At 40.2% G+C, this 25,447-nt stretch overlaps 7 protein-coding genes across 7 annotated transcripts; all 7 read right to left on the bottom strand.

The window, feature by feature from the left end:
- Positions 1-257: 257 nt before the first annotated feature.
- On the bottom strand, positions 258-1,817 carry PKNH_0210800 (seipin domain-containing protein, putative; the record flags this gene model as incomplete). Its single annotated transcript, XM_002257744.1, has 1 exon — positions 258-1,817. The coding sequence occupies one exon, from the start codon at positions 1,815-1,817 to the stop codon at positions 258-260; it is 1,560 nt and encodes a 519-aa protein (XP_002257780.1).
- A 1,148-nt stretch (positions 1,818-2,965) lies between these two features.
- On the bottom strand, positions 2,966-4,852 carry PKNH_0210700 (aspartate--tRNA ligase, putative; the record flags this gene model as incomplete). Its single annotated transcript, XM_002257743.1, has 1 exon — positions 2,966-4,852. One exon carries the CDS (start codon positions 4,850-4,852, stop codon positions 2,966-2,968), a length of 1,887 nt encoding a protein of 628 aa, XP_002257779.1.
- A 1,346-nt stretch (positions 4,853-6,198) lies between these two features.
- On the bottom strand, positions 6,199-7,891 carry PKNH_0210600 (vacuolar protein sorting-associated protein VTA1, putative; the record flags this gene model as incomplete). Its single annotated transcript, XM_039113789.1, has 7 exons — positions 6,199-6,269; positions 6,418-6,489; positions 6,628-6,726; positions 6,849-7,094; positions 7,232-7,330; positions 7,512-7,583; positions 7,783-7,891. 7 exons carry the CDS (start codon positions 7,889-7,891, stop codon positions 6,199-6,201), a joined length of 768 nt encoding a protein of 255 aa, XP_038969406.1.
- A 1,137-nt stretch (positions 7,892-9,028) lies between these two features.
- Positions 9,029-13,144, bottom strand: PKNH_0210500 (vacuolar protein sorting-associated protein 51, putative; the record flags this gene model as incomplete). Its single annotated transcript, XM_002257741.1, has 1 exon — positions 9,029-13,144. The coding sequence occupies one exon, from the start codon at positions 13,142-13,144 to the stop codon at positions 9,029-9,031; it is 4,116 nt and encodes a 1,371-aa protein (XP_002257777.1).
- Positions 13,145-14,680: 1,536 nt separating this feature from the next.
- On the bottom strand, positions 14,681-16,994 carry PKNH_0210400 (KIR protein; the record flags this gene model as incomplete). The annotated part of the gene is made up of 4 exons (XM_002257740.1): positions 14,681-15,037; positions 15,134-15,961; positions 16,137-16,853; positions 16,977-16,994. 4 exons carry the CDS (start codon positions 16,992-16,994, stop codon positions 14,681-14,683), a joined length of 1,920 nt encoding a protein of 639 aa, XP_002257776.1.
- Positions 16,995-19,306: 2,312 nt separating this feature from the next.
- On the bottom strand, positions 19,307-20,786 carry PKNH_0210300 (nucleoside transporter 4, putative; the record flags this gene model as incomplete). Its single annotated transcript, XM_002257739.1, has 2 exons — positions 19,307-19,731; positions 19,874-20,786. The coding sequence occupies 2 exons, from the start codon at positions 20,784-20,786 to the stop codon at positions 19,307-19,309; spliced, it is 1,338 nt and encodes a 445-aa protein (XP_002257775.1).
- Positions 20,787-22,758: 1,972 nt separating this feature from the next.
- On the bottom strand, positions 22,759-24,927 carry PKNH_0210200 (conserved protein, unknown function; the record flags this gene model as incomplete). The annotated part of the gene is made up of 1 exon (XM_002257738.1): positions 22,759-24,927. The coding sequence occupies one exon, from the start codon at positions 24,925-24,927 to the stop codon at positions 22,759-22,761; it is 2,169 nt and encodes a 722-aa protein (XP_002257774.1).
- Between the last annotated feature and the right edge of the window lie 520 nt (positions 24,928-25,447).

Genomic DNA, 25,447 nt, shown 5'->3' with positions numbered 1-25,447 from the left:
GGAGAAAAGCAATACACGCAAAAAGATAAAACGTTTTTCCTCCGCTAAGTGCATGACAACGCATAGAACATTGGGACGCACCGCCTGAAAACAATGAACGGTTACAAAGATAAGAGCCTTCATCTGTCCGCGCACTTATTTAGCTTTGCGACATGTTCGTTCCCACATTATCCTTCCTCGTGAGTGTGTCCATCTCTTCCATCTTCCCGTTCCTTCGTATGAATATTTGCACACACTTGATTTGGCTGCGCACTTAGTCAGCCGAACAAGTAGTAGCACAGGACTCCCAACACAAAGAGGATCGTGTTAACGAAAATGAGTAAGGCACTCAACACAAAAACAAACACGTAAAAAAAGAGAAAGGGATAATTATACATGTAGTAGTATACAAAATTGACGTACACAAGCACGACTATATAGGCTTCATAAATCTGCATGGGGGGATACAGATAAATGTTGATTTTCCCAAAATGGGGACCATATTGGTATCCATCAACTAGGCAGATTTCCATTTTTCTCCGATTAAGAACATTGAAGAAATAAAAAGGGGTGTTAAAAAATAAATGCAGTTTGTTTATGAAATCATAATTTCTATTGTTTATGTGTAGCTTTTCGTTTCGAAAAAGGATATCCCCATTCGTGTCAAGTACCTCCGTCTGCAATTGGATAAAATTTAATTTGTCGTTGTAGTCATTGTTCATGTAGGACAGGTTCAAAAGAATGTCGACTTTGTATCCTTCTTTTATTTTCAATTTGCTAATTTCTTTCTTCTTTAAAAAAGGAATGAAAAAATGAAAAATATTATGATCGTTGTGCCAATTATTTTTGCCTCCCCATTTTTGAAAATTCACCTGACCTGTTAATATATTATTTTGCAAATATGCATACTCCATTTCGTTATCAAAGTGGTGCATTTTTTCCCCTCTTTTTGGATTATTTTCTCCTTTGCCAAAAAATGGATACTTGTCCATAGTTGTGTTTTTCCATCTGTTCTGGCAACAGCATGTGTCCTTCCTCTTTATGCTGCTTAAAATTTCGCTTTGGAGCGACTTTAAATGCTGCAGGTACGTTTCGTGCGGCTCACCCATGGTGTTTTTCTGGTTAAACGTGGCTCTTTCCACGGTGCTGTCCTCGTTATGATCCACGCTATTGCACCCCCCCGCGTGCTCACAGCGCTCCCTACGCAAGTACTCATCTATGGGACTTTTAGAAAGAGACAACTCGACCGGGTACACATACTTATTCTGGGGGATTAAATAAAAATATAAAAAAAAATAGAGGAGCAGAGACAAAACAAACATCGCCACGTTTATTAGCAGGTACATTGCAAGCACATACAGACAGTGCTTAACATTCACATTGGGGAAGGCACTTCTCAGGTGAGCCTTCACCTTAGCGTAGGTTTTGTACCCACAGTTCGCCAAGCGATTTATGCCTTTCCATGTGGTGTTGGACGGGCCCTCCCCGTGCTTTCTGTTTTTCCGCTTCATTCTCTGGTACGTGTACGACAGGTAATTCATCCGCTTAAGGTACAAGTACTTCTTCTTCATTTTGCAAAACAGTTTGACGTCTCTGAGGCGTCCGCCGGGGCGTGCCCTTGCCTTAGCCACGGAGCACAATTCATCCATTTCGGTTGCCGAGTCCTCGGACTTGGAGTTCTCTTTCTTCACTTCATCGCAGTTTTGTACTTTGTTCTCCCCATCATTGTTCTCGTCTTCGTTCTCCTCATCACGGTTTTCTACTGAGTTCACGTTGTTCGCTTGCTCTTCCTCCCTTCCCCCCACGGGGTGTGCAGCGTCCAATCCTCGGTTTAGCATTTTTCAAAAATCACCTCCACCGCCACGTATACTCACATTCGAATTATATGCCTATCCCCCGTAGACTCATACTTTATGTGATTCACAAAATTGAACAAGTGGAGGAATCGTCTCCCCAGAGTTTCGTGAGTCTTCGATCATTTCACAAAAAAAAAAAAAATTGCCAAACTAATTATGTGCAGTTCCTCGCAAAATGTTCGATCTGCTCTTGCTAGAGAAACAGGCGCAGACATGTGAGCAGCGGGGGAGGGATAAAATTATAAGGGGCAGCAATGTAAGGCAATCTGTTTCGATGGTGAAAATGAATACCACAAAAGGGGAATCAACCATTTAGGGGATCCATCCCCAAAATGGGAACTTTTAGTGAACTCGAAGGGGAAAAAGCCAAAACGTATTTTGAATTAAAGCCTATGTTGAGGGTTATTTTTTATTTTTATTTTTATTTATTTTTATTTTTTTCCTTTGCCGAAATGGGTTAGGGAATCAACCCACGCACGGCGTTACTTTGCAAAGGTTCTTAGCGCTGCTCCACGTGAAGGAAGAAATGTATGCTCCACGTGAAGTAAGAAATGTATGCACCACGTGAAGGAAGAATTGTATGCTCCACTTGAGATGAAAATGGGCCAGTACACATACCCTCGCAATGTGCAAAAATTTTAAGTTCGTTCTAGGTGTACCTTTCCTCATTTACTCTCAACACCAGAGCCTTCCTCATTGCATGGTGATATATCGTAACACCCATGTTTTTTTCACGCCTCCCATGTCAGCTGCACCCGCAAAATGAGCAACCCTTTCTACAAATGAACAGGCTACAATAGTTAGTTTGGAAGTGAATCAACATTCGTGTTTTTAAAAAAAAAAAAAAAAAAAAAAAAAATGGCACTGTCACCTTGGTATAAAAGCACCGTTCTCCAAATGAGCCCGAGTACTCTCCTGCTACACGGACGATAGAGCAGCAAATAACTCACGCACGGGTGGACCTACTGACAAGCTATGGTGCGGAAAAAACACATGGCACTTTTACACCGCATTGTGCTCACACGGAGGGAGGCATTCTCCCTCCACAAGCCCTCTGTACTGAGTAACTGGATCAACTTACCGCTTCGTCGATGTGTCGCTAACTATACAGTCGCGCTAAGCCCCTTTCCTCATGGGATGAGTCGCTTCGGGTCCCGCGGGAAGAGCGACGTCTTGCGGATATTGTTCAAACCCAGGAAGAGCATGAGGACGCGCTCGAGGCCAATGCCGCAGCCAGAGTGTGGGTAGGACGAGTAGGCAAATGAGTCGATGTAAAAATTTAATTTGCTCGCGTCCAAGTTAAAGCGCTTGATATTTTCCAGCAATAGATTTACATCGCTAATTCGTTGCGACCCAGACAAAATCTCCTCCCCCCTCATAAAAAAATCATACGAATTGGAGATGGCTGGATTGTCTTCCTTGTACATAGTATAAAAAGGTCTCAACGCTGACGGGAAGTTAATTATGATGTAGTAATCGGTATGATGAGAGGCTTTAACAATTTTTCCTAATTCCTTTTCCATGTCAGTGGACATATCGTAGGATAAAATATCTTCGTCTTTCAAATCGAGTTTATTATGTTGTATTAGCATTTTTATAGCTTCTTCGTAAGTAAAAATTGGAGTCACCTCTAGCCATTGAAAATCTTCACATGGGTATTGGCCCTTTACAGTCTTAATAAGCATTTCGCTCTTCTCACCTTTTGTTAACTCAGTGAAAATATGTTTAAATAATGAATCGTAGAAAAAGACGTTTTCCAAAAAGTCATATTTGTAGGTCATTTCTATGTCTAAGGATACGTATTCACAGAGGTGTCTATAGGTGTTACTATTTTCCGCTCGAAAAACTGGGGCCACCTCAAATACCCTATCAAATCCGGAGTTAATACACATTTGTTTGTACAGTTGAGGGGATTGTGCAAGGAAACCTTTCTGATTGAAATAGTTAATTTGAAAAGCGTTGGCTCCTCCTTCACTGCTTTCGCCTAGCAATTTAGGAGTATGTATTTCGATGAAATTATTTTTTAGTAAAAAATTCTTAAAAAGGGTGCAGATTTGTGACTGCAGACAGAAGATACTATAATTTGCATAAGTCCTCAAGTCGATACATCTGTTGTTTAACCGATTGTCTTGATTAACTTTAATACTTCCTTCCTCATTTGTTTCTTTCATATTTGCGTCCTTCAACAAAAACGGCAACTCCTTTGTCGTCTTGCTTATGCAAAATATTTTTTTTATGTGTACTTCATACTTTATATTGGTGCTATCGATTGGTACTTCTGGCTTTGTTAATTTTCCATATATATCTACGATGGACTCCAGTGGAAGGTTGCTTACCCACTTCATCATGTTCTTGTCGTTGTCGTTATTTTTTATGTCTAGTATACACTGCATGGAGTACAGCTTTTGTCTCAAAATTATGAAGGCTAACGAGCCTTTGCTCCTGATATCATGGATTCTCCCTCTAACCCAGATATCACCTTGGAGTAGATGCTCCTTACCGGACTCCGCTACTACAGAGGGGGTAGATGTGTCTTCCCTTTTTCCATTATCTACAGTCGCATTTCCTGCTACCTTCATCAATGTGTAGTATATTTCTTCCAAATTCAGCAACTTTATGTCGTCTTTATTTTCCTTTATTTTGCTAACTTTAACAAATCCATAGTTGTCCTTTTCTATATCCTCACAGACGTGCTCCAAAATTTTGGTTGCTTCATTTTTTAGGTTCTCCCTTTCTGCCTTCTTGGCTAGCTTCTTCTCTTTCTCTGCTAATTTTTTTGCTTTTTTCTCCTTTTTCTTATCACTCACTTCGTCAGCTGCGTTCACCACGTGGTTCCCCTCCTTATCGTTCATCTCTTTTGTTCCCCCTTCCATTATGCTTTTACAGAAAGTTAAACTTTGTCGATTTTTAGTTCGAATTCTAGCTATTCCAGCGGGTGTGGAACGACCCTCCTTTGCCGATACGTACTTTTGCACTCGGTAGAATTTCCTCAGAAGAGAGAAGCAATACTTTTGCATATGCTCCTGTGTGGCCCACGCACATAACAAGCACAACTGGGCAAGTTAGGCAATCGATGATACAATTGTGTATGCCTACGGGGGGGGGAGAAGTTAATAAAAGGGAATTCCTTAGTGACTGGCCTTAAAGTATAGATGCCTTTTCACTACCGCTTACGTACACGCGTATGCAGTAGGTACAAGTGTGCTGTGACAAAATCCGTGTTGCCCCCCTGGGTGAAGCGGTCTCCCTCGACACTAACCCAAATAAGAAGGTTTTAATAAAAGAAAAAACGCAACACTGTCAGGAGCCTTCCCGTTGGCGTTAACGTAAAATGATGGAATGCCGATAAGCTTATCAGTTCTTCTCAAGAAAGCATTAAAAAAAATGGATAAAAAAAAAAAAAAAAAAAAAAAAAAAAAACTACGAATATCAACAACTATATGTGACACTCCCTCTATGATGGTAATCACCGAAATTACTAAAAAATGGGATAATGTTCTTTCACCCCATATTCGGGAGGTACCTCGCTCATGGTGCTGTAAATTGCGCCGCTATTGTGATAACCCCAAGTTGTTGCTTTTTTTTTTTTTTTTTTTTATCCACTTCGTAAAAGGTAGGTATATATAGCCACGACTCGGAGCGTACTATGCAAGCTATTTTCCATTAAACATTGCAACCTCCAATCTTATAAATGAAAAGTGTTCCCTATCTTTTGGAATAAACGCGCCAGACGAACTCAATCAAGGTTGGGAACCTCCTCTTCAGCCAATTCTCACCAAAAGGGAGAGAGAAAAAAAAAAGAAAAAGGCCATATTGGCGCGCACCCTAGGAAGGGGATGTGCCTATGTAGTACCATGTAGTATAGTATAACTGATGAAAGGGTGAACACAACAAAATGAGGAGATTTTTGTTCCTCATCTTTTTTTTTTTTTTTTCTTCTTTTTGCCCACTTCAACCCATAACTGCGTTCGGTGGAATCCATTCGAACGGGACTTGCATTATAGGGGGAAGTTAACATTAATTTGTTCATTTCGATACAAATGACTAAAGTAAAATGAAGCATGCACATGAATACAAAACAAAGTAGAGAGAATTGAAACAGGAATCGCTCCGTAAACACTGAGGGGTGCTTACTGAGAGGCCTCTTCGCAAGAGTTTGTACACCTCTTCAGTCAGTACCTCTAAGTGTTTACCCTTCCAGACACATCCATCATTTCCTTGTTTCTACAATAACTACCTTCATCTTATGCTAAACTGTTCTGTAGAAGAAGGCATCTTTTCTTCACTAAAAAAAAAAAAAAAAAGGGGATCCCAACCTGACAGTACATTCTTGTGCCCACTTTTGCACAACTGCACAGTCGTATCACTGTTCCAGGTGTGAAAGGGCTTGGCGCAATTCCCTCTTGGCCGTGTCGAGGTCTTCAAACAGAAGGGCTACAGGTTAAAAGATACGTCGAGGGAGATATGTATAGTGGAAGCTACTTGTGGAAACGTGAATTTCTGCACGTTGGGAGCTTCCTTAGGTCTATGTGTTTTTTTTTTTTTTTTTTTTTTTTTTTTTTCCGCTTTTCCCCTTACGCACCATTAACAGCATACTGTGCATGCTTCAAGCTCGCGGCAAAATCAACTCCGTTCTGTTGTGCTTTGTAGGCCTCTGTGAAAGGTCGAAAGGAAAACAAATGGGAATAATATTTAAAATCCGTGCTGAGATATGTGCGTACTCTGTCGAATGGAGCAAACTTTTTAAAGGTGCCCGTTTGCCATGCGAAAATTGTTGCACTTTTTCTTTAACCCAACTCAAACTTCTGCATGCCCCTTGAACTGTCCAAGTTTTCCGTGTAATCCTCTAGAGTGGTTTCCTTGTTTGGGGCTCCTCCATCACCGGATGCCTCTACAAAAAGTGTGTGCGCATTCGTCCTTGTGGTTGTAAGCGGCGCTGTATACACATACACATGCATTACATATATGTATATATGTACATGCGCACAGCTAAGCCTGTGCCCATGGGGTAACCTGGCGAAGGTGTCTCGCCCCCCTCATTCCGCGGAGAACCGGGCTCCGGTTTTATTCCATTGTCAAAGCATTTCTTCAAATAAACCGTTTTGTACTTGGCATACAAATATTTTTTCTTCTCATCGTCGTCTAATTTTTGGAAGTGATTTAAAATTTCGTAAAATATTTGAGACGTGAAAAACATCTGCAACGTTTTTTTTGTTATTTCTGCCTGTCTGTCGTGCCGATCAGCCGCTAGGAATAGCTCTATGAGGGTGGCACAAAAGAAAAAGAAAAACGCAGGGGGAACAAAATGGAATTATTTATCCATTTGACTTATTCAGTTTCGCACAGAACGTAGGTACTTTTTTTTTTTTTTTTTTTCATTTTTGCGGGATTGTTACTTCTGCAAAAATCGCCTAACTTCGTGTAGTCCACTGCGCCTAAAGATAAGCGCATTTGTTCAGCCTTTTCTAGACATTGCAGGAAGACATCTTTTGCCTCTTAAAGGTGGAAATGAGTAAGGGTGAGTGAAAGTACAGGAACATGAAAAAAAGGAAATAAATTGAAAAATGGGTATTCATCATGAAAATATTTTTCTTTTTCTCCTTCGTGATTGCCCCATTCGCTTTTCGTCCATCCGGTGGGGGCACCTCTGGCGGATTCATCCCAATTCCTACGTACCTATATCGGTGCTATTGCTCTTTACGTAGTCGTTGAGCTCCTCCACGATGTACAGGGTGCACAGAAAGGAAACTGCTCATTTGGGAAACGACGGGGAAAAGAGGTGGGCGTTATTCATCCGCATACTTCGCAGGTATGCAGGGGCGGCATGCACATGCGCATAAATGAATGTAAATATATACATATATACTTATATATGAGTGTGCATAGTTTCAGGCACATTCACAAGCGAACCGCTGTGGCCTTCTGTCTTTGCGCCCATGATGGATACCTAGCAAATGGTCTCTTTCCAACTCCTGCGCCTTTTTCCATATGAACTGAATAGACTTCATAGATATTTTTTTGCCTCCCCCCCCGTCTTCCTCCCCCTGCATTTCCATCTAGGTTGCCTTCCTTCCGTTCTGGGGGGTACAAGCGCGATCTTTTCAGTTTCTTGGCAATGGGCGCGGCGTCGCCAATCTGTTGCCTAGGGGAGTAGTGCTGCTACTCTGTTGACAGTGTGCCTATTTTATGAGCCTACTACTTCGAATAATTTTTATTCTCCAGACCTCGAAATGGCTATTTTTTTTTTTTTTTTTTAAAAACCTCAAATAGCTGTTTTTTTTTTTTTTTTTTTTTTTTTCTTGCTCGTTCATACAATAACGGAATTTTTTTTTTTCCGTCACACTCATTCATACAGTAATGGCATTTTTTTTCGTGCCACTCTAATGTTCTAGTTACAAACTAGTACATCCTCCGCCACATGTAGCCCCCCCGTGAAGAAGGTAACCATGTGCTTCATTACACAGTGAACATATGCGGGGGACAAAATTGCTTAATGGAGCTGCCGCCGCTGTAATCCCACTCCTGACGGAAACAAATGCACACACACATACGAACAAGTTCACACGAAGTAGGCAACCCATGTATGGCGCTTATAGATTGAAAATTAACAAAATTTAAAATGGAAACTGTTGCCAGAGTGTTCCAGGAAGCGCTTCAAACTTTTTGAGTGCCTTTATGCGCATGTGTGATTGCCCTGTCTGGGTACCTCTCCAAAGCGCGAACTTTGTATGCCCCTTGAGAGGGTTCAATGATGTTTCTTCAAATAAGCGATTTCACATGCGAAGTGTACAAATGTACAAATGTACAAATACGGAAAAAAATGGAAAAATGGGGGAAACAAAGAAACTGTTGTTCTTCCACACGAATAGTGCAACACATGGCCACTATAAACACTTGCTTTTGATAAATCAGAGGAAATACAAAAAAAAAAAAAAAAAAAAAAAAAAAAAAAAAAAAAAAAGTACATACAGCTACACAAGGGAGAGAGAACTCTACACCCTTTTAAATCATTCCAGACAGATACATACAAACACACTTGAATAAATCAACAGCGGTCGATGCGACTACTGGGAACAAAACAACATTTTGAAAAAAGGGGTCATAAAAGAGCCATGAGCGGGAAAATGCAAAAAAGCACGTTGCCGCTCACAGGTACACATACAGGGGGGGATCCCCCATATGATTATAAGAGACTATACCCTCCTCAAGCTGTTCATTATAAAATCCCTATTCGCCTCGATATCACAGTCAATCTCGCTTAGTAAGTAGGCCTGATATAGGGCGTTAACCCCTGCATTGGAGAGGGTGAAATTCATCGAGCGCTCATATGCACTGATTAATACTTCATTCAGAATTACAAACAGTACATGCTCATCATCCATGGGAACAAAAACCTTTAGACAGTGAAAGAAGAAAAAAAAATTCACTCTTAATTTTTCAAAACCGTATTCATTAAAATGTAAGTCTCGCACATATTCACTGTAATTCTTAAACAAAATTTTGATTATCACGAGAATAATTTTTTTCTTTTCCAAGTGCAAATTTCTCTTGTAATTCTTCATTTTGCACATGTACAATTTGTACATGTACATTTCTAGGTTTTTCTCATCGTGGGTTTCTTTCTGTTCGTTGTTACTTAGATCGCTCCGTCTCTCCCCAGGGTAGCTTCCGCCTCCCTCATGACTATTCCCACAAGTTTCCATCTCCGAAGAGGCCCTTCTTCCCTTCCTCCCTTTTGCGTACTCCTTGCAAACACGCCCCAGCGCTTCCCCTATTTTATCCTTCACGTCGTTAAAATGGTCTGTCTGACCAGAGGCAGAACTAGCTCCCGCAGCGACTGTACCAGTCACCTTGTTCTCTAAGAAGGACGCCAAGTAGGAATAAACCGCGATAATGTTGTTCAAGAGGTATATAAAATTTCTGCTCACTAATTCGGTCTTCTTCCCTTCAGTCCATTTTTCCCTTTGGATGAATTCCTTTACACTTCTGGACATTTTATTTAAGTAGTACGAAACGAAGGCATTCATTAACTCGTTTCTTTTTTCAAGAAATTTAAATTTTGCAAAGTTGCGAATTCCGACGGCATACTTGTTCGTATCATCCAGGTTGTCGTCATTGTCGTCATCGGAGCGGATTTCGTCCGATCCGGTCCCTTCCGGGGGGTTTTCCCCCGAGAAGGTGTCTTCTTTCGAGGGGTCTCCTGGTTGGGCGTTCACTGTCTTAACGCCCCTTTTGCCAACTGACCTCGTAGCCTTTCCACCTTCGACCTTTCCACTTTTATTGATAGAAATGGCGGCATGCCCCGACTGACATTGTTCGTCCCCCTCGCTGGTAATACAACTTTCGCTCCTTCCGAGAAGGAGAAGATGGTTATCATCCTGTGCGTTTTTCTGCTCAACAGAGTGCCCCGAGCCAATGTCACGAATCTTCATTTTATCCTTTTTTTTCTCCTCCTGCGGGTGAATGGACAACGAGTGGAACTTTCCTTCCTCATCCATTTCTGCATCCTCCTGCGTGGTCAAATGCTCCAACCCTATCGAGTGATCATCATGCCAATCTAGCAAATCCTCCCCTTCTAACGTGTAGTAAGCACCGTTTTGAGCTCGATTTAGATATCTCTGTCTGATGGATGGCTGCCCCTTCGAGTGAGTTTCTTCATCGGTGCAAGCATCAGCTGGATCTTCCTTCTCTTCCCTTTCCTCCATTTTGCAAAAAGGGTACGAATCTTTATATAGGAGATCCTCAAAAGTGGAACGAAGGCTAACTCTCTTCCGCTCATTCACCAAGGTATGTGCTTCTTTATACATGTCCACAATTACCGTGAACACTTTTAACACTCCTTCTTTTTTCATGCTGTCCAAAATTCCCACTAGGGTAAACAGAAAATTTATTTCGCTTTTTTTTTCCCCCTCGAATCTGTGCTTCTTTATTTTGCTTTCTATAAACATGTCTAAGTCCATCTTCATTAATTTTTTCCTCTCCATCAAGACGCTTCGAAAATCCCCACCGTCAAATGTGATGTTTTGGTATATCCACTTGGCTGTGCATTTCCAAGTGTTTTTTTTTTTTTTCTTTTCCGCATTTGCATTCTCTACGTCACTGTGATATGCCTGAGAAGGGTATATGTTTCTGCACTGGAAAATTTTCTCCTTGTCAACGGGGGGATCCTCCTCATAGGAGGTGCAACCATCCGTGGTACACTCATCCCCCTCGCTCCTGCGCCCCTCCTGAACACACACGAAGTACTTGATAAAGGAGTCCACAAATCTTGCTAGGAAGATAAAATAAATGATCACAAAATTAATCAAATTTTTGAAATAAAAATCGGTACTCTTCAGGGGTATCTCTTTGTAGAAGGCTTCCAAATCGATGAGAACAAGACAAAGGCTTAACAGAATATGATGACTGAGCTCGGCTTTGTTTTCTAAAATGTAGCTAGCTTCCTTCTCTTGGCACAGGGAGAAGAAACTCATGAGGCTTCGGTCGTTCTGGATGCACAGGCGGTACACATGGAATTTTAACAGTTCGGAGTTGATTCTCTTGTGGAACTCGTCCATGAGGTGGAAGACGCTTCCCTTGTTACTAATGTTAGTACTACTAAGGTGCGTATTACGAAGGTTCGCAGATCGATTATCTACCTCGCCCACCGCTTCACGCACCCCCTCCTGAAGCACCCGCACGCACCGCGCAATGAGCTTCACAGGGGGGTTAAACATGTATATGAGGTCGACCGTCAAGTCCTCCAGAAGTTTGAAGAAAATCTTCAGCAGCAATTCGACTACCTCCCTATCGTCATCCATGTTCAGTATACCTTCCAGGTGGTCCTCCTGCCAGTTGATAGGGGTGAAGTTTCCTCCGTTTGATGCGTTCCCACCATGGGTGGTTGTTCTTACGCCTCCTCTGTGGGTAGACGGAATGGTGGAAAACGCCCCCACTTTTTCTCCCCTCGCGTCAGCAGTGGTCTCGTGCAACTTCCTCATCAAGGCCCTCAGCCTTGGAATTCCGCCAAGAGTTTCCATTCTTCCGTTTCTTTGCATTCCCGTCTCATCACACGCACAATAAAAGTCGCGCAAAAATAGCTGTTCATAGCTCCGTATCATGGAGAAGAAAAAATGTAACCATTTCGTGTAAGCCAACTCTAACACCGTTTTGAATATTTTGTTGTGTTCTTCGTCGTGGGGGGTACTGTCACCGGTGTGATGGGGATAGTCCTTCTCCTTGGCAAACGGACCATCATCCTGTTCATCTTTGGTTGTCCCCCCTTGGATGTAATTCCCCCAATTGGTAATTTCACAGAGTAAGTACTTCATCGTTGTAAATCTATTCCACAAAAACACATTTCTCACCTCCTTTTTGTCTTTACCATATGCCAAAATAAGATAAAGAGATGAAGTGATTTCTTCATTTGAGATGACCTCCTCACAGAGGTGATTAAAAAACTCTTCCACAGAGTTCCCATCTAGGTGGGTGGTCTGCCCTCCACCTTGGTTGTGCTCCCTTCGATTGGAAGTGATACCCTTGCGGAGTTGCTCCTCATAATAGTAACAAGCGATGCTAGCCATATTTTCGCTGTCTAAATATAAATCCCGAAATATGCGCATGTCTCTATTATCGTAAAAAAAAGGAACAGCCTCTATAAACAGCTGTAAAGACTGGGTATAGTCCCCTAAGATGATAAGGTCAAACATCCTCCTCGGGATACTCATAATGTTATGGACCCCATTTAGTAGCTCCTTAATTTGAAGCAAACATTTAATTTTTTTGTAATTTTTTCCAATTTTGTTGTTCACCAAATGAGAGTTGTTATCTATACAACTCAAGTGCTCATTTATGTTTCTCACTTTCTCCTTAACATTTCCAAAATTTTTTTTCAGATTTACAATCGTATCTGCTGCTTTAATAAATTTGTTGTAATTTTCGTACACTACTGACTGCATGAAGTTATCCTTTTGCTTTATTTCCTTTTCTATGTTTTTTGCTTTCTGTATCAAATCGTTTAGGGTTGCCTTTTGTAGGATCTTCTTAAAGTACTCGCTTACGTTAAAATCGGTACTCTTTTTGTTAAGCTCCTCCGAATCGCTTACATCTGTGGGTTCCTGCGTTAACATTTCGTTGCTTCTCTTTGGGGATTTCCACATTATGTGTGATTCTTCCTCCTTCGCACCATTCACCTTTTCCTCTTTACTTCTAAGCACTGCACTTGCTGCCTGTTCCTGATCCCCATTTCCACTCCGCCCATCTAACCCATAGTACCTGTGCAGGATCGCCCCCACGTTCTTTCTCCCTTCGTTGGGCTTATCCTTGTTCATTTTCGCAATTAGGGGAAAGGTGCCCAAGGAGGTGAGGTGTTTCTATGTGTCTGTATGTGTGTGTTTGTTTGTATATGTATGTTTCTGTTTGTATGTGGCGGGACAGCACTTAAAGGGAGAAACTGACATACACAATCTACCACCCCCCACTATATATATCTAAAGTCCCACTCCTGGGAAGCTGTGTCTCCTCCCCTAAATGGGATGTATACACCCGGCGGAGCACAAACTGGACGAAGTACCTTCAACCATTGCAGCCATGATTTAACTTCGTTCACTATCTGCACTTCGCTCTTTGCCTTCTTCCCTATCTCGAGTGATGCAGAGAAGATGGTAATAGGAAGAAAAAAAAAAAGGAACTTATCAAAGGAAAACTCAAAAGGAAGAGGTATACACCTTTTATGTGCCACCCGTAATGTGTAATTTAAGGGGGGTGGTAATTTCTGTTAGGAGGAAGTCCTTTATTTACTCGGGGGGAGGAGTGAGAAGACGAATTAACAACACTCACTCTGCAAAGTTTTAACGTTCCGTCAAGGAGGGCTGGGTGTGGCGCCTCAGGCAACCTCGCACAGTTGCAATGGCAGGTGCGCTCTTGAATGCGGAGCAGCGGAGGAAGAGAACGAGTGTTCCATCCTTCAGCTATTCCGCCGAATGTTGTATCTCGTCAATGCCCGAACTTCTTAATCCACAAACATCCCAAGTTACCCATGTGAAGTGGGTTCCATGACTATTTGGGCTTCGCAAGATTTAGGAGCTACTTAGGAAGATTTTCCAAAAAAAAAAAAAAAAAAAAAAAATTATTCAGGTGAAACGAGCTAAAAATAACCCCGCCACCACAAAAAAAAAAAGATAATGAAAAAAAAAAAATTGCATCGTTTTGACGTTCCCCTTTTAGAAGGTAAAAAAAAAAAAAAGAAGAAAATTATGAAAATACACATTTATGCACGTAACTTGAGGACTCCTCAATTTTATTTCATTCGTCATTTGTTTACAAGGATTTTTCATTTTATTTTTAATGGTTTTCTTTTGTATTTTACTCAGGGGTTTATTTTCATGTGTATTTAATATAGGCCAAGGAACGTTTCTTCATTCCATTGGCCTTATGGTAAATACTTCACTCAACTGACTTGTTAGTGAACTTTTTACTTCACTCAGTTGCTTTCAATTTGTTCACTGACCATTCCAAATGTTCATGAAAAATTTACGCAAGCTTTTATGTTTATAATTTCTTCTCTTTAAATATTTCCTTGAAGAGGCCAACAATTCTTTGCATACTCTGTTTGTAGTACTTTCCCTTATTTAGTTAAAGATACAAGTCCAAGGGAATAAACAAAAAAAAAAATAGAAGGGAAAAAACGAAAAAAAAGAAAGAATTAATGAAACAAAAAAAAAAGGAAGAAAGATAATAAAGGAAGGAAGAAATGCCATTCTCTTTCCCTGCACACGGAATATAAACTGTGCGCATGATTATTTATAAATTCCTTTCCCCCTTCCTTGGGTAGGCAGAGGAAAGGAAATACTACACATTAATATATGTTACATGCGAAAATAACTAATATTTTGGCCGCTTCCATATCTATATTCATTGCCTGTTCTTTCCCGTCCTCTGGGTGGTCCTCGTCTTCTTCCATGTCCTTCTTGTTGCCTACGCCGTCTGGGTTGTGATTGCGGCGGTTCTTCATAATATGTGGTAGAATTATCTTCTAAGGATTCTTCGAGTGGGTATAGTGTCGACAGGTATGATGAATATTCCGTTGGCATTTCGGTAGAAACATCTTCTGTAAAATTACTAAAGTCAGGACCAGTGGATCTTCTCGTCCTCCTTCGACTGCTACTGATGCGGTTGCTCCTTCCACCAAAATGTTCACGTAACCAAAAAGGTAAAGAAGTGTACTACGAGAGGGAGGGTGTTGATGGCGGTGGTGTGTGTACATATATATAGAGTATATATGGTACATATTACGGGTTGTTGTAATTTTATCCACTTACTTTATATAAAAAATATGCAATGGCAGGTAATCCAACTGCAGCCAATCCAGAAGAGGCAATGGGGCCGTCTCTTGCAAAAGAGAAAATGGGATTGCCTCTTGCAGACACTGGGCCTTCCTCTGATTCTCCGCTGAGAATTATACTTAAAGCTTCTGAAAGATCTGAAAGTTCGTCTGCCAGAATTGATGGACACTTTTCCCCTAGGAGTTCCTCAGGTTTGTGTTTTTCATAGTCTGATCGAAATTTGGAGCAGTAAGCTTCCTTCTTGGACGTATTGCCACTGCAGTATATATCTATAAGGTTGTATCCTATGGCTGCCTCTGTCAGGTATTGATCCATTTCTCGACTACAGGGGGATTCAGCGTCCTCTAATTTTTTATGGATAGTTTCACGGTCCTTATAAAAAGCATATACTCTTCTCTCCCATATGAAGAGGTCCTTCTTAAAGTGGCTAAGGTCAATTTTGCACTTATTCTCTTTATCAAGGGGCAATTTCCCTAACTGTTCACTGACCGTATTCATAAAACTCCAAAATGAAGTATCATCTTTGAATTCTTTAGAGAACGAATCCCCCAAAAAATAATACAGGAAATGACAAGGTGAGTCATCCGTTGATAGGGTATCTTTTTTCCCAAGTGGGTAACAAAACCATTCCGTAACTTTATTGGCTTCTTTTGAAATTTCAGAATGTCCCCCTAATGCCCCTTGTACTTCTGAAATGAACTTTCTATCATCATCCCCACAAAAGTAGCCTCCAGTACTAGTTCCATACTTCCCGATCTCCCCGTACGCTTTCTTTGAAGGCAACAATGTGTCCAGTTCCCCTTCCTATAAAAATAATTAAGGATACGTCCTTTCCGATATATTTTCCACTTTCTTTATATATCATGCATATAAAGTGCTATATATGCACATGAGTTCACTCCATGGGGGAACATATATATAAGAAAATATCTCGGAATATTATTTCCTATATTTTGGGCAACATTTTTCTTATTCTTACAGCAACACTTCCAGCATGGTTTAAAGTATCTGATAAACTGCCCCGATCTGGCACTCCCGATTCCTTGCTCCTATCGGTAGTTCTCAGTTGTGATCTTAGTTCTTGTAGCTTACCTTCACAGTAATCTTCATATTTGTTATTGAAATCGTCACAGTATGTACCACTTTCATGTTTTCCTCCCCGGCAATCTACACCCACAAGAGTACATGCTGCACCAACTTTCTGCAGGTACTTTATATATTCATCCTTCGCGCTAGTTCCATAATGACTTTTATGGTTCTCTATGGTACTGTAATCATAGGAGAAATCATGTACTATTTTCCTCAGCTGGAACATTACCCTGGGAACGTCGTCTTTGTAATTAACCTTACATTCATTTGTATAGACATCATCCTTTAACGTGGGGTAAATATTCTCCAGAACTTTTGACAATTTATAATCATCTGAATCCATGGGGAAATAATTTTCCATCCAGTAGTAGAAAAAACGGCAAGGTGCGTATTCTAAGTTCGGTTGCTCCTTCTTGTTACATGCGTAACAGTATGCCTCCGCGATCATATCCCCTAGATTTCCCCTCCCCCTGTATTCATTTAATTTACTCTTTAATTCATTCTTCCAACGTTGACCCCCGTCACCATTTTCCCTACATTCCCTCGCTGCGCGACCAAATTTATCGTAATATTCCGTTTTGGAAGGTAAATTCTTCAAATCAGGAGCCTACAGGTATAATTAATAATATATATGTGTGTATATTTCCACATTTCCATTACGTCATGCATGAGGTATCTGTGTATACTAAATATATAATAATTTATATTGGGAAAAGAAAGAAGTACAAACCCCTGATTTTGGCGTCATCCTTTTCTCCGCTTTGCATATGTATAATCTTCCTTGTATATATGTATAATGAATTTATATGTTAAAATTTTGTCTATTGTTCCCCCTAGATGTTCATGTAAAAAGCGTATATATAAGAATTCCTGTACGCTGCTCTATAAAGAACATAGAGAAATATTAAAAAAAGAAATATACGGTATCCTTATTTCTTTCACTCTCCAATAATATGCAAAAACTGTGCTCCATTTCCTTCCCAAGCAATGATAATTTACTATATATGTGTACATCAGAATATAACTACATATATATATATATATATATATGGGAAAGGTGCGAGCGCAATTTTCTAATATAGAAATTTCAATATGTACTATTAACTTTTGCCTAATTTTTATTAAAGGAAGTGCAAATTAAAGAATTCTTAACACGTACTGTATAATTCAAAAAAAAAAAAAAAAGAAGAGGAGCACACATCTCCCACTCCTCCTTCATACGGGATAATGTATACATTCTTAAATTTTTAGTGAAAGATATATGTGAACACACAACACGAATAGGACAGACAAAAGAGCACAGTTCAAAGATAGAAGAGTGCACTATGCAAAGATATGTTCTCAATTAATATTTGAAGGTGAAATGCTGCTCGCACTTTCCTGTAGTAGTGTTCATGGTTCATGATTCAGGGTTTAGGGTTAGGGGTATAAAAGTATGATTGGGGTTTTCACGGTTCATAGTTCAAGGTACAGAAGTCTGACTTGGGGTTTAGGGTGAAGGTTTCAGGTTTTAGGGTTTATGGTTCAAATTCTTACGGCTCATGGGTTCAGGGTTCAGAGCTTAGGGTTTAGGGTTATGGCTTCAGGTTTCTCTAGGTCATAGAAGGAACAATTAGGGCTTGCTGTTTAATCATTCCGGGATAACGTATTGTACAGGCGAGGGTGTATACAGAAAAAAAAAAAAAAGAATAAAAAAGAAAAAATATAAATATTAAATAGAAAATATGAAAAAGAAAAAAAAAAGAAAGAAAGAAAGAAAAAAGAAAGGAAGAAAAAAAAAAAAAAAAAGAAAAAAAAAAAGAAAGATAAAAAAAAGATAAAGAAAAATAAAAAGGAAAGAAAGGAAAAAAATATTTAAGGTTCCGGTTTTCTAAGTTAAAGAACAAAAATGTGCCATGGTGTTCATGTGCTTTATGGTGTTAGGACAACTTTGTGGCCTGAAGTTTAGATATTCAGGGTTGAGGAAGAGGAATAAAAGAATGAAAAGGAAAAAAATTATGTGGATATGTGAATGAGGAAGTGGATGTAGTGTTCATGTTTTATGGTGTAGAATTCCACATTCTATTGTTGTATAATTTAACATTTACAAATGTATGATTTCGCACTTAGGTGTGTAGAATTGTAACCTAGTGTGCGGGATTTCGTATTTAGTACTTTTATTACTTCGCACTTACGGATGTAAGATTCCGCATGTAGGATGTGTATAAAATTTCAGGCTTAAGATTAAAATTTCGGAGTATAAGAAAAGTAATATGTCCTGCTATTTAGTTCTAGGTGGGAAGGTTTTTCTTTTTAGGGGAAAAGAAAAAAAAGGAAGACAAGAAAGAGAAGGGAAATAATAAGAGTGAATTTTGAAATCTCCCCCCTAGGAAATGCAAGGTCTGCTTATTCCATTTCGGAAAGTAATCTTATACCAGTCCCGCGCTCATTTGATATGCCCACGGGGAATGCAAAAAAAAAATATAAAAGGACGAAGGAACACAAGTATCTGCATACATATAAAATACTGTAAATATGTTTGTTCTCATGTGGACGCGTTCCTCACTGTGTACCGTCCATCTACACCCACTTACGTGCGGATTCCACCAAGGGGTATGAGGTCAAAGTTTATTCCAACGTAAACTTTCCCGTTGTGTTATTATTATTTTTTTTTTAATTTTATCCCCTTCCGCCAATTGGGTTACCTACCCCAGGTGAAAACCCATTTGGTAGCACTCTTGGTGAAGGGTATTTGGCGTCTGTTTATAAACTACAACTTGTGTTGTTCACAGGAAGAGCCACGAGAAGGTGAGGAGACCTCCTTCATGTGCAAAAGTTCGTGTCCCGGCCCGCGAGATCCCCACATGGGGAAAAAAAAAGGGGCAGAGAAAGAAAAGGAAGGAAGAAGAATGGATGCACATGAAAATTAAAAGCGAGAAAAGTGATAAACGGGATGAAAGTGATAAAGTGGACAAAATGAAAAATAGTAGCATGCGCTTCCTTTCCGGGAATATGCGCATCGCAAATAGAGAAAAAAAAAAAAAAAAAAAAAAAAAAAAAAAAAAAAAAAAAAAAAACGCCTCACATGTCAATGATTACCTTACAAAACCAAGGTGCCAGAGCAAAACTCATCAACAGAGAGAGGGCGCAAAAAGACGAAGACACGGCGATCTTCTTTTCCTTGGTGCTTGATTCTTCGAAGCAGTCCCCTATTCTGGCGTAACTAATATTTATAAACGAGCCGTTGGTAGAACCTAATAGAAATATGATGATCGACACGAACCAGTTTGTTCGCATATAGCTTCCATCTTCTAGATGCATTATTTTGAATGCGATACCCAGGAAGATAAGTCTACTTAGGCAGAGGATCACGATGTACTTCTGCTTGAGGAAATTAAAGGCGGTCAGGTAGACCGTCACGACGAGGCTGAAGAGCATGTCACTCAGTTGGTAGAGGAACATGAATAGGTAGTTCACGTAGACGCCTTTTTCGAGCTTGTTGGGGACTGCGCGTGGGGGAAAGGCGTGAAGGTGTATAATGGGTAATATACGAGAGGAGCTCAGCATCCTCCATGAAGGTACGCAAGAATATACGCATGAAGGTACGCAAGAATATACGCGTAAACGCTGCTGCTCAGGGGAACTTACTCATATGGGGGTACACAATGGAGGAGACAAAAATCGAAAAGGATATAGGGATGAGGCAGGTGTAGTAATACTTAATGAGTCTAGCTCCGTGAGTAATATTGGTACAGTTAAACATATTCTTGAAGTTGATAATTTTATCTTTACACGAGGTGAAGACACTCGTATGCACATCTCCCTCTTTGGATTTGGATTCATATCTAGAGAAAAAAGATTTCTGTTTCTTCGCCTTCCCTTGCTCAATGGAACTTAAATCTTTATCCATATTAGCGTTTCTGCAAATTTCAAGTTCAATTTTTTGGCGCTGTTCAGTAAAGAAAGGAGAGGTGACTTGCACATACATAATATAGAGAATGACAAAAAACTCTATTGACACAATGGTACCAATGGATAAAGAAATGGCATTGTAGTAGGAGTTCACATTTCCTTCTTCGATTGTAAAATAAGACATCAACAAATTTATCCCAAAGAAGAAGAGAGAACTAAAGCTGATTCCCGTAATCATGTAACCATTCACTTTTATAGCCATGAGAAGAGAGTATTTTGTGCAGGCTGAATATAGATAACCAATAAACAAGCCCATAATTCCACAAATTATATATACGTAAATTTTGGAACACTTGAATATACATATGCCCACTAGTAGAACCAACATACTGGCTGTGTTTAAAGAATTAAACACCATGATGGAATTGAAGGATGTCCTTTCAAAAGTTAACTGAAACACTGAGGAGATGATCATACATCCAGATACGATGCCCATTACGATGACGAAAATATCCCCGCCATAGATACGATTTATGAGGAAGGACACGTTCACTATCACATGGGATGGCAGACTCAGTAGGAGCCCGATGAAAAAGAAGATGGCCCGTATTTTGGCCTTCTCCCCCGGCTGTAGCTTGTGCTTCTCCATTGGGAATATGCTTGGTCGTTACGTAATGCACAGTTTTTCGGCTTGATTTTTCGTCTTAATCTTATTACGCAATCCCCGGTGCAACCTTTCTGCAGTTGGTGCGCAACAGGTGCTCCAAAAGAGGCGGTAACAAGGGGTTCTCCAAAATGGGTCTGTAAGAATGGCGGTGAAATGGACATTAACATTGGCATTAACACTGGCATTAACATTGGCATTAACGTGAACTGCTAGGAAAGTGGGAAAGGCAACTGCAAAATGGACCTACACTGGGCCCCAAGCTAGCGCGCGTGAGAGGCTTACCAATTTTGACTCAGCAAAGAGACTGTTCAGTTAAGGTCAAAGAGAAAAAGAACACAACGCAGTGCATGTAAACACCTTCGAAGGAACAGCGTACGGAACAGCGTACGGAACAGCGTACGGAACAGCGTACGGAACAGGGTACGGAACAGGGTACTCGAAGGAGCCCTATAAAGAAAGAAGATTCGCTCAGAAAGTAACACCTAGAAGCACCTCGCAAGCGATGCGATCAAGTTGTTCCAATATTCTCACGAGGAAAACAAAAATACCACAAGTTAAAACGCCAATTCCCTTGCGTACATAAATAAAAACGTAAAAGAATATGTATTCCAGTGCGTGCAGATTCACCAGCCAATCCTTACAAAGCGCACGGCAAACAGTCAAATAGAAAATAATATACAAAACTGAATTACAGATGTGGTCACGAACTACATTTCTCCCTGAAGAAGAATTAAAAAGAAGAAGAAGAAGAAAAAAAAAAAAAAAAAAAAAAAAAGTAGGGGCGGAAGCAATTTCAACACAACCCAGATGCTACGAAGCCGAATGACACACAAGGGTTCTTATACGCTATATTCGAAAAAAAATAACCCACCGAATGATAAAAAAAAAAAAAAAAAAAAAAAGGGAGGGAAGTATAGAGATGAATTAAGGGAGAGCCAAGTTTATCAGAATAAGCAAGGGAAAAGAAGCGACCTAATTATGCAAGAAAAAAAAAAAAAAAAAAAAAAAAAAAAAACATCATACCTTTTATGCCTTAAGCACACATTTGCTTTCTATCGAAAATGTTTATTCTCCCTTTCGTGCGCACATTTCTTTCGGGTGAGGAAATAAGTTCATACAATTAGTAGCAAAGGGGTGTTCTTCACACAAGCAGATTCATGTGTAATGATTCGCCAGGCGCTCTGGCCATCCAGGTGAAAAAAATTCCCGCACTAAGATAACAGGCGATGCCAGAGAGATGCCCTTGTTGCCTTGTACTGCTACTGGAGGCAGGACCTAGAGAATTCTCCCCCACATTCCTAATAAGGAGTGCATTTTTTTTGAAGGCACCAAAGAAAGGGTGCTTTCTCTTCATATGAGTTAAGGGTAGGAGGCTCATATGAACATTTCGTTCTTACGTGTGGAACCTAGGTGTAATCGCATCATGCTAAGTGGAGAGTACCATTCCTACCTTTGTCACACTATTGGAAGAATAGGCAACTTAGGGATTCGCCAAACCAAGGGCAAGGGTGCACACACTGTTCCTCGTGGCATCGTGAAAAAGGGAAAAGAAAAAATTGAAATTAAAAAAAAAAAGAAAATAGTTCCATTAAGGTATTAATTCAATTTGTACATCATTCGCACATCCGTGAAAAGAACAAAAAAAAAAAAAAAAAAAAAAAATAATAATATTCCAGTTAGCGTGTGGCTAGCTAGTGGACTAAAGGAGAGGGGACGGGGCCACAACAAACATCCAGACCAGGGATGGATGCTCAGCTACGTAAATAGGCGAAGAAAAAAAGATGCAGAAAGATGCACACAAATATGAATTGCAGTAATGGTCATTTTTCCTAAGTGGGTATTAGCCATTTGGGTTCCTTCGCCCTCGGAAGGCTATCGTAAAAGACGGAATCGTTACTTGGTGCGCCCACTGCTGACGCCACCGGTACTATCGCCACCAACATGACTACCACCATTATGATTGCCACCTGGGGCTCGAGAAGAAGACCGAGTTGACGGCGTTAAAAAATATGTTCATGCTCAGGTTGTTCCTGCGCACATGTCTGTACAGTTGCCGCAGATACTTCTCCTTGTAAATCCTCTGCAGTTTCCGCAAGAAGAGAAAATCCTCTTTGGTTAAGAAAGGCAAAAGGGCACAGTACTCAGCATAGGGGTTATTAACATTAAAACTGCTCCCAGTTGTCACGGGGGGGATTTTCGTGTCATACATAATTTGGAAAATGTCTTGGAACGCGCTCTGCTTTATCAATCCACCTGATGCAGATGGAGATGATACCTCCCCTGGAGTGGTCAACATTGCCAACCTTTCTCTCGTCACTTCATTGGGATTCCCCTTAACGTCAACATTACCCATGCTGTGTAGCCACGAACTTGGATCTCCTAGTTTATTATCTATGCTGGTAGGTGCCATTTTCCTTTTCCCCTCTTCATCATCCACATTGGAAGATAGAACACCCTGAGGACCCACCCCTTTCTTAGTCTCGTAATTATTTGGCCGACTGCCATACTTTATGTAATTATTTACACTCAAAACGACATCTAAAAATTTTTTCAGATCAAGAACTATTTCAATATTGTTTTTCTTTCTACTTCTTTGCCGTCTACTATTTATAATGTTATATATTGGTTGTTTCCTTGCGGGAAAAAAGCAGGTCTTTTCGTACTTGTGAACCCATTCTAGAGTATATACATCTCCAGATTTGAGCCTTTCCAAAGGATTCAATATTTGGGATGAGTTCTGATTAGGCTTTACCTCATCTGAGAACCACTTCTGCAGAAAGGTTTTCAAAATATCTTCCTCCTTCGAGTCCTCTGTACCTGTCCTTAAGGATGATAATCGCTTGAATAGATCCTTCACATAGAAGACACCTATTAAAGAGTAGGATGTCTCTCCCCCTACAAATGAGATGGGCATGACATAGGTTTTGTTCTGATTGTACATGTCCTCATCCAAGTCATCCTCGTTATTCTCCATAAGTACTTTCCTTCCCACGTTAGCATCTGTGTGAAGTATCTGGTTAGTCGTGCTCTGCGTGATGGTTCTTTTCCCTTCACCATCGATTCGATTGTCATCACCACTTACTGATGATGCCGCCTGCCCTGTGTTGGTTTTTCCCAAGTGCTGATCATACACAGCCCTTAAACTCATCTTCTGCACTGTGTCGAAAATTGGATTTTCAAAATCGAGGAAAATCATGTTGAATTCCTTTGTGCAGTTTAGTCTATTATTGGTCATCAGGTAGAGGAAGTGATTAGGAATTTTCACTTCCTCCTCCCTGGAGGGTTCATCTGTTTTTTTGTTAGCGCCAGAGAGAATGTACTTATCTTCAATCGCCTTAAAAATTTCGGTCTCGAAAATATTTTCTTTGGCGCCACTTCCAGACGGGGGGAAATTCTCAATTTTCAGTTTTTCCACGATGCGCAGAAAACGGCTGTTCCTTTCTTCAACATTAAGTTTAAACGAGTCGATATCACTCCGTTCGTCTATAATTTTTTTTAAAGTTAATTCAAGTTTCTTGTTCCAAATGCAATATTTTAAGGATCCATTGCACAGAGGACACTGTATAGAATTCTCCTTAAGTTTTGACAGATCAATAACTGCACACATCTTTTTCTCATCTTGGACAACGAGCTGGTTCAAAATGTAGAATAAGATACACGTTTTGCAGACGGAGTAACCACAGTTGTTACTGCACACAACGATGTGCGAGTCGATTAGAATGTAGCTACATAATTTACATAAGAATTCACTTGGAATGTTTATTTTTTGTTCTTCTCTTACATCCACACTTATTTCTTTTTTTGCCTCATGTGTTATATCACTTACATTTGATTTCTTCTTGATGTGTCTGTGGATGAGAATTTTAGTTCCATTGTATATTTTATCCTCAGCATTTAAGAAAGCCACTTCTTCATCCACTCCACTCACCCTACTCATTCCATTTTCCTCTCCATCCTCCTTGTACACGGAAAAATAAATATCAATCTTGTTGTTATAGTTGATGTTGCTCTGCTTGCAGATGATGTGCTTTAGGTCGCTTGCCAAAATGTAGTTCTCATTTTTGTTGATTTCGAGAAGCCTCCATAAGGAGTGCTCGCTGAATAGTCGGTATTGGATATACATGGGGGAGAGTGTGCAAAGGTACGTTTGGTTATTGAAGGGGGGGGGGGGGTCTCCACAGGTCAATATCCGAATAGGTGCCCCCTCTTCCAACTTGCATTCACACTAGGAATTGTCATCCGTAGGGGGAGGACACGTAAAAAAAAAAAAGGACATTCAAGCAAACGAGGTCCTTTACATTCTGATTATGTGTTCCGAAGGAAAAGAGAGTGAATCCCTTTTTCTGCACTTGCACGTCGTTCAACTTTCTTTAGGCTATTAATTTGCCTAAGGAGGGATTTATACTGGAGACTTTTCCTTTCCCCTCTCCCTTAGGAAATTATATACATGTCACGAAATTATCACATGCTTCTTACAAAATTATTTGTATATCAAAAGGAAATATCACAAAGCACTTCCAAAATGACCAATCCAAGCGATCTCGTAAAAATTAACATGTGTTAGGGCGAACACCGGAGGAGTTACTTCTCCTCCACCAAATGATTAAAAAAAAAAAAAAAAAAAAAAAAAATCCAAAAGAATA

The sequence above is a fragment of the Plasmodium knowlesi genome (genome assembly GCF_000006355.2).
Source record: "Plasmodium knowlesi strain H genome assembly, chromosome: 2".
In the NCBI taxonomy this organism is placed as follows: domain Eukaryota; phylum Apicomplexa; class Aconoidasida; order Haemosporida; family Plasmodiidae; genus Plasmodium; species Plasmodium knowlesi.
Note: the sequence above shows the minus strand (reverse complement) of the source record. Positions and strands in the feature narration are given on the sequence as shown.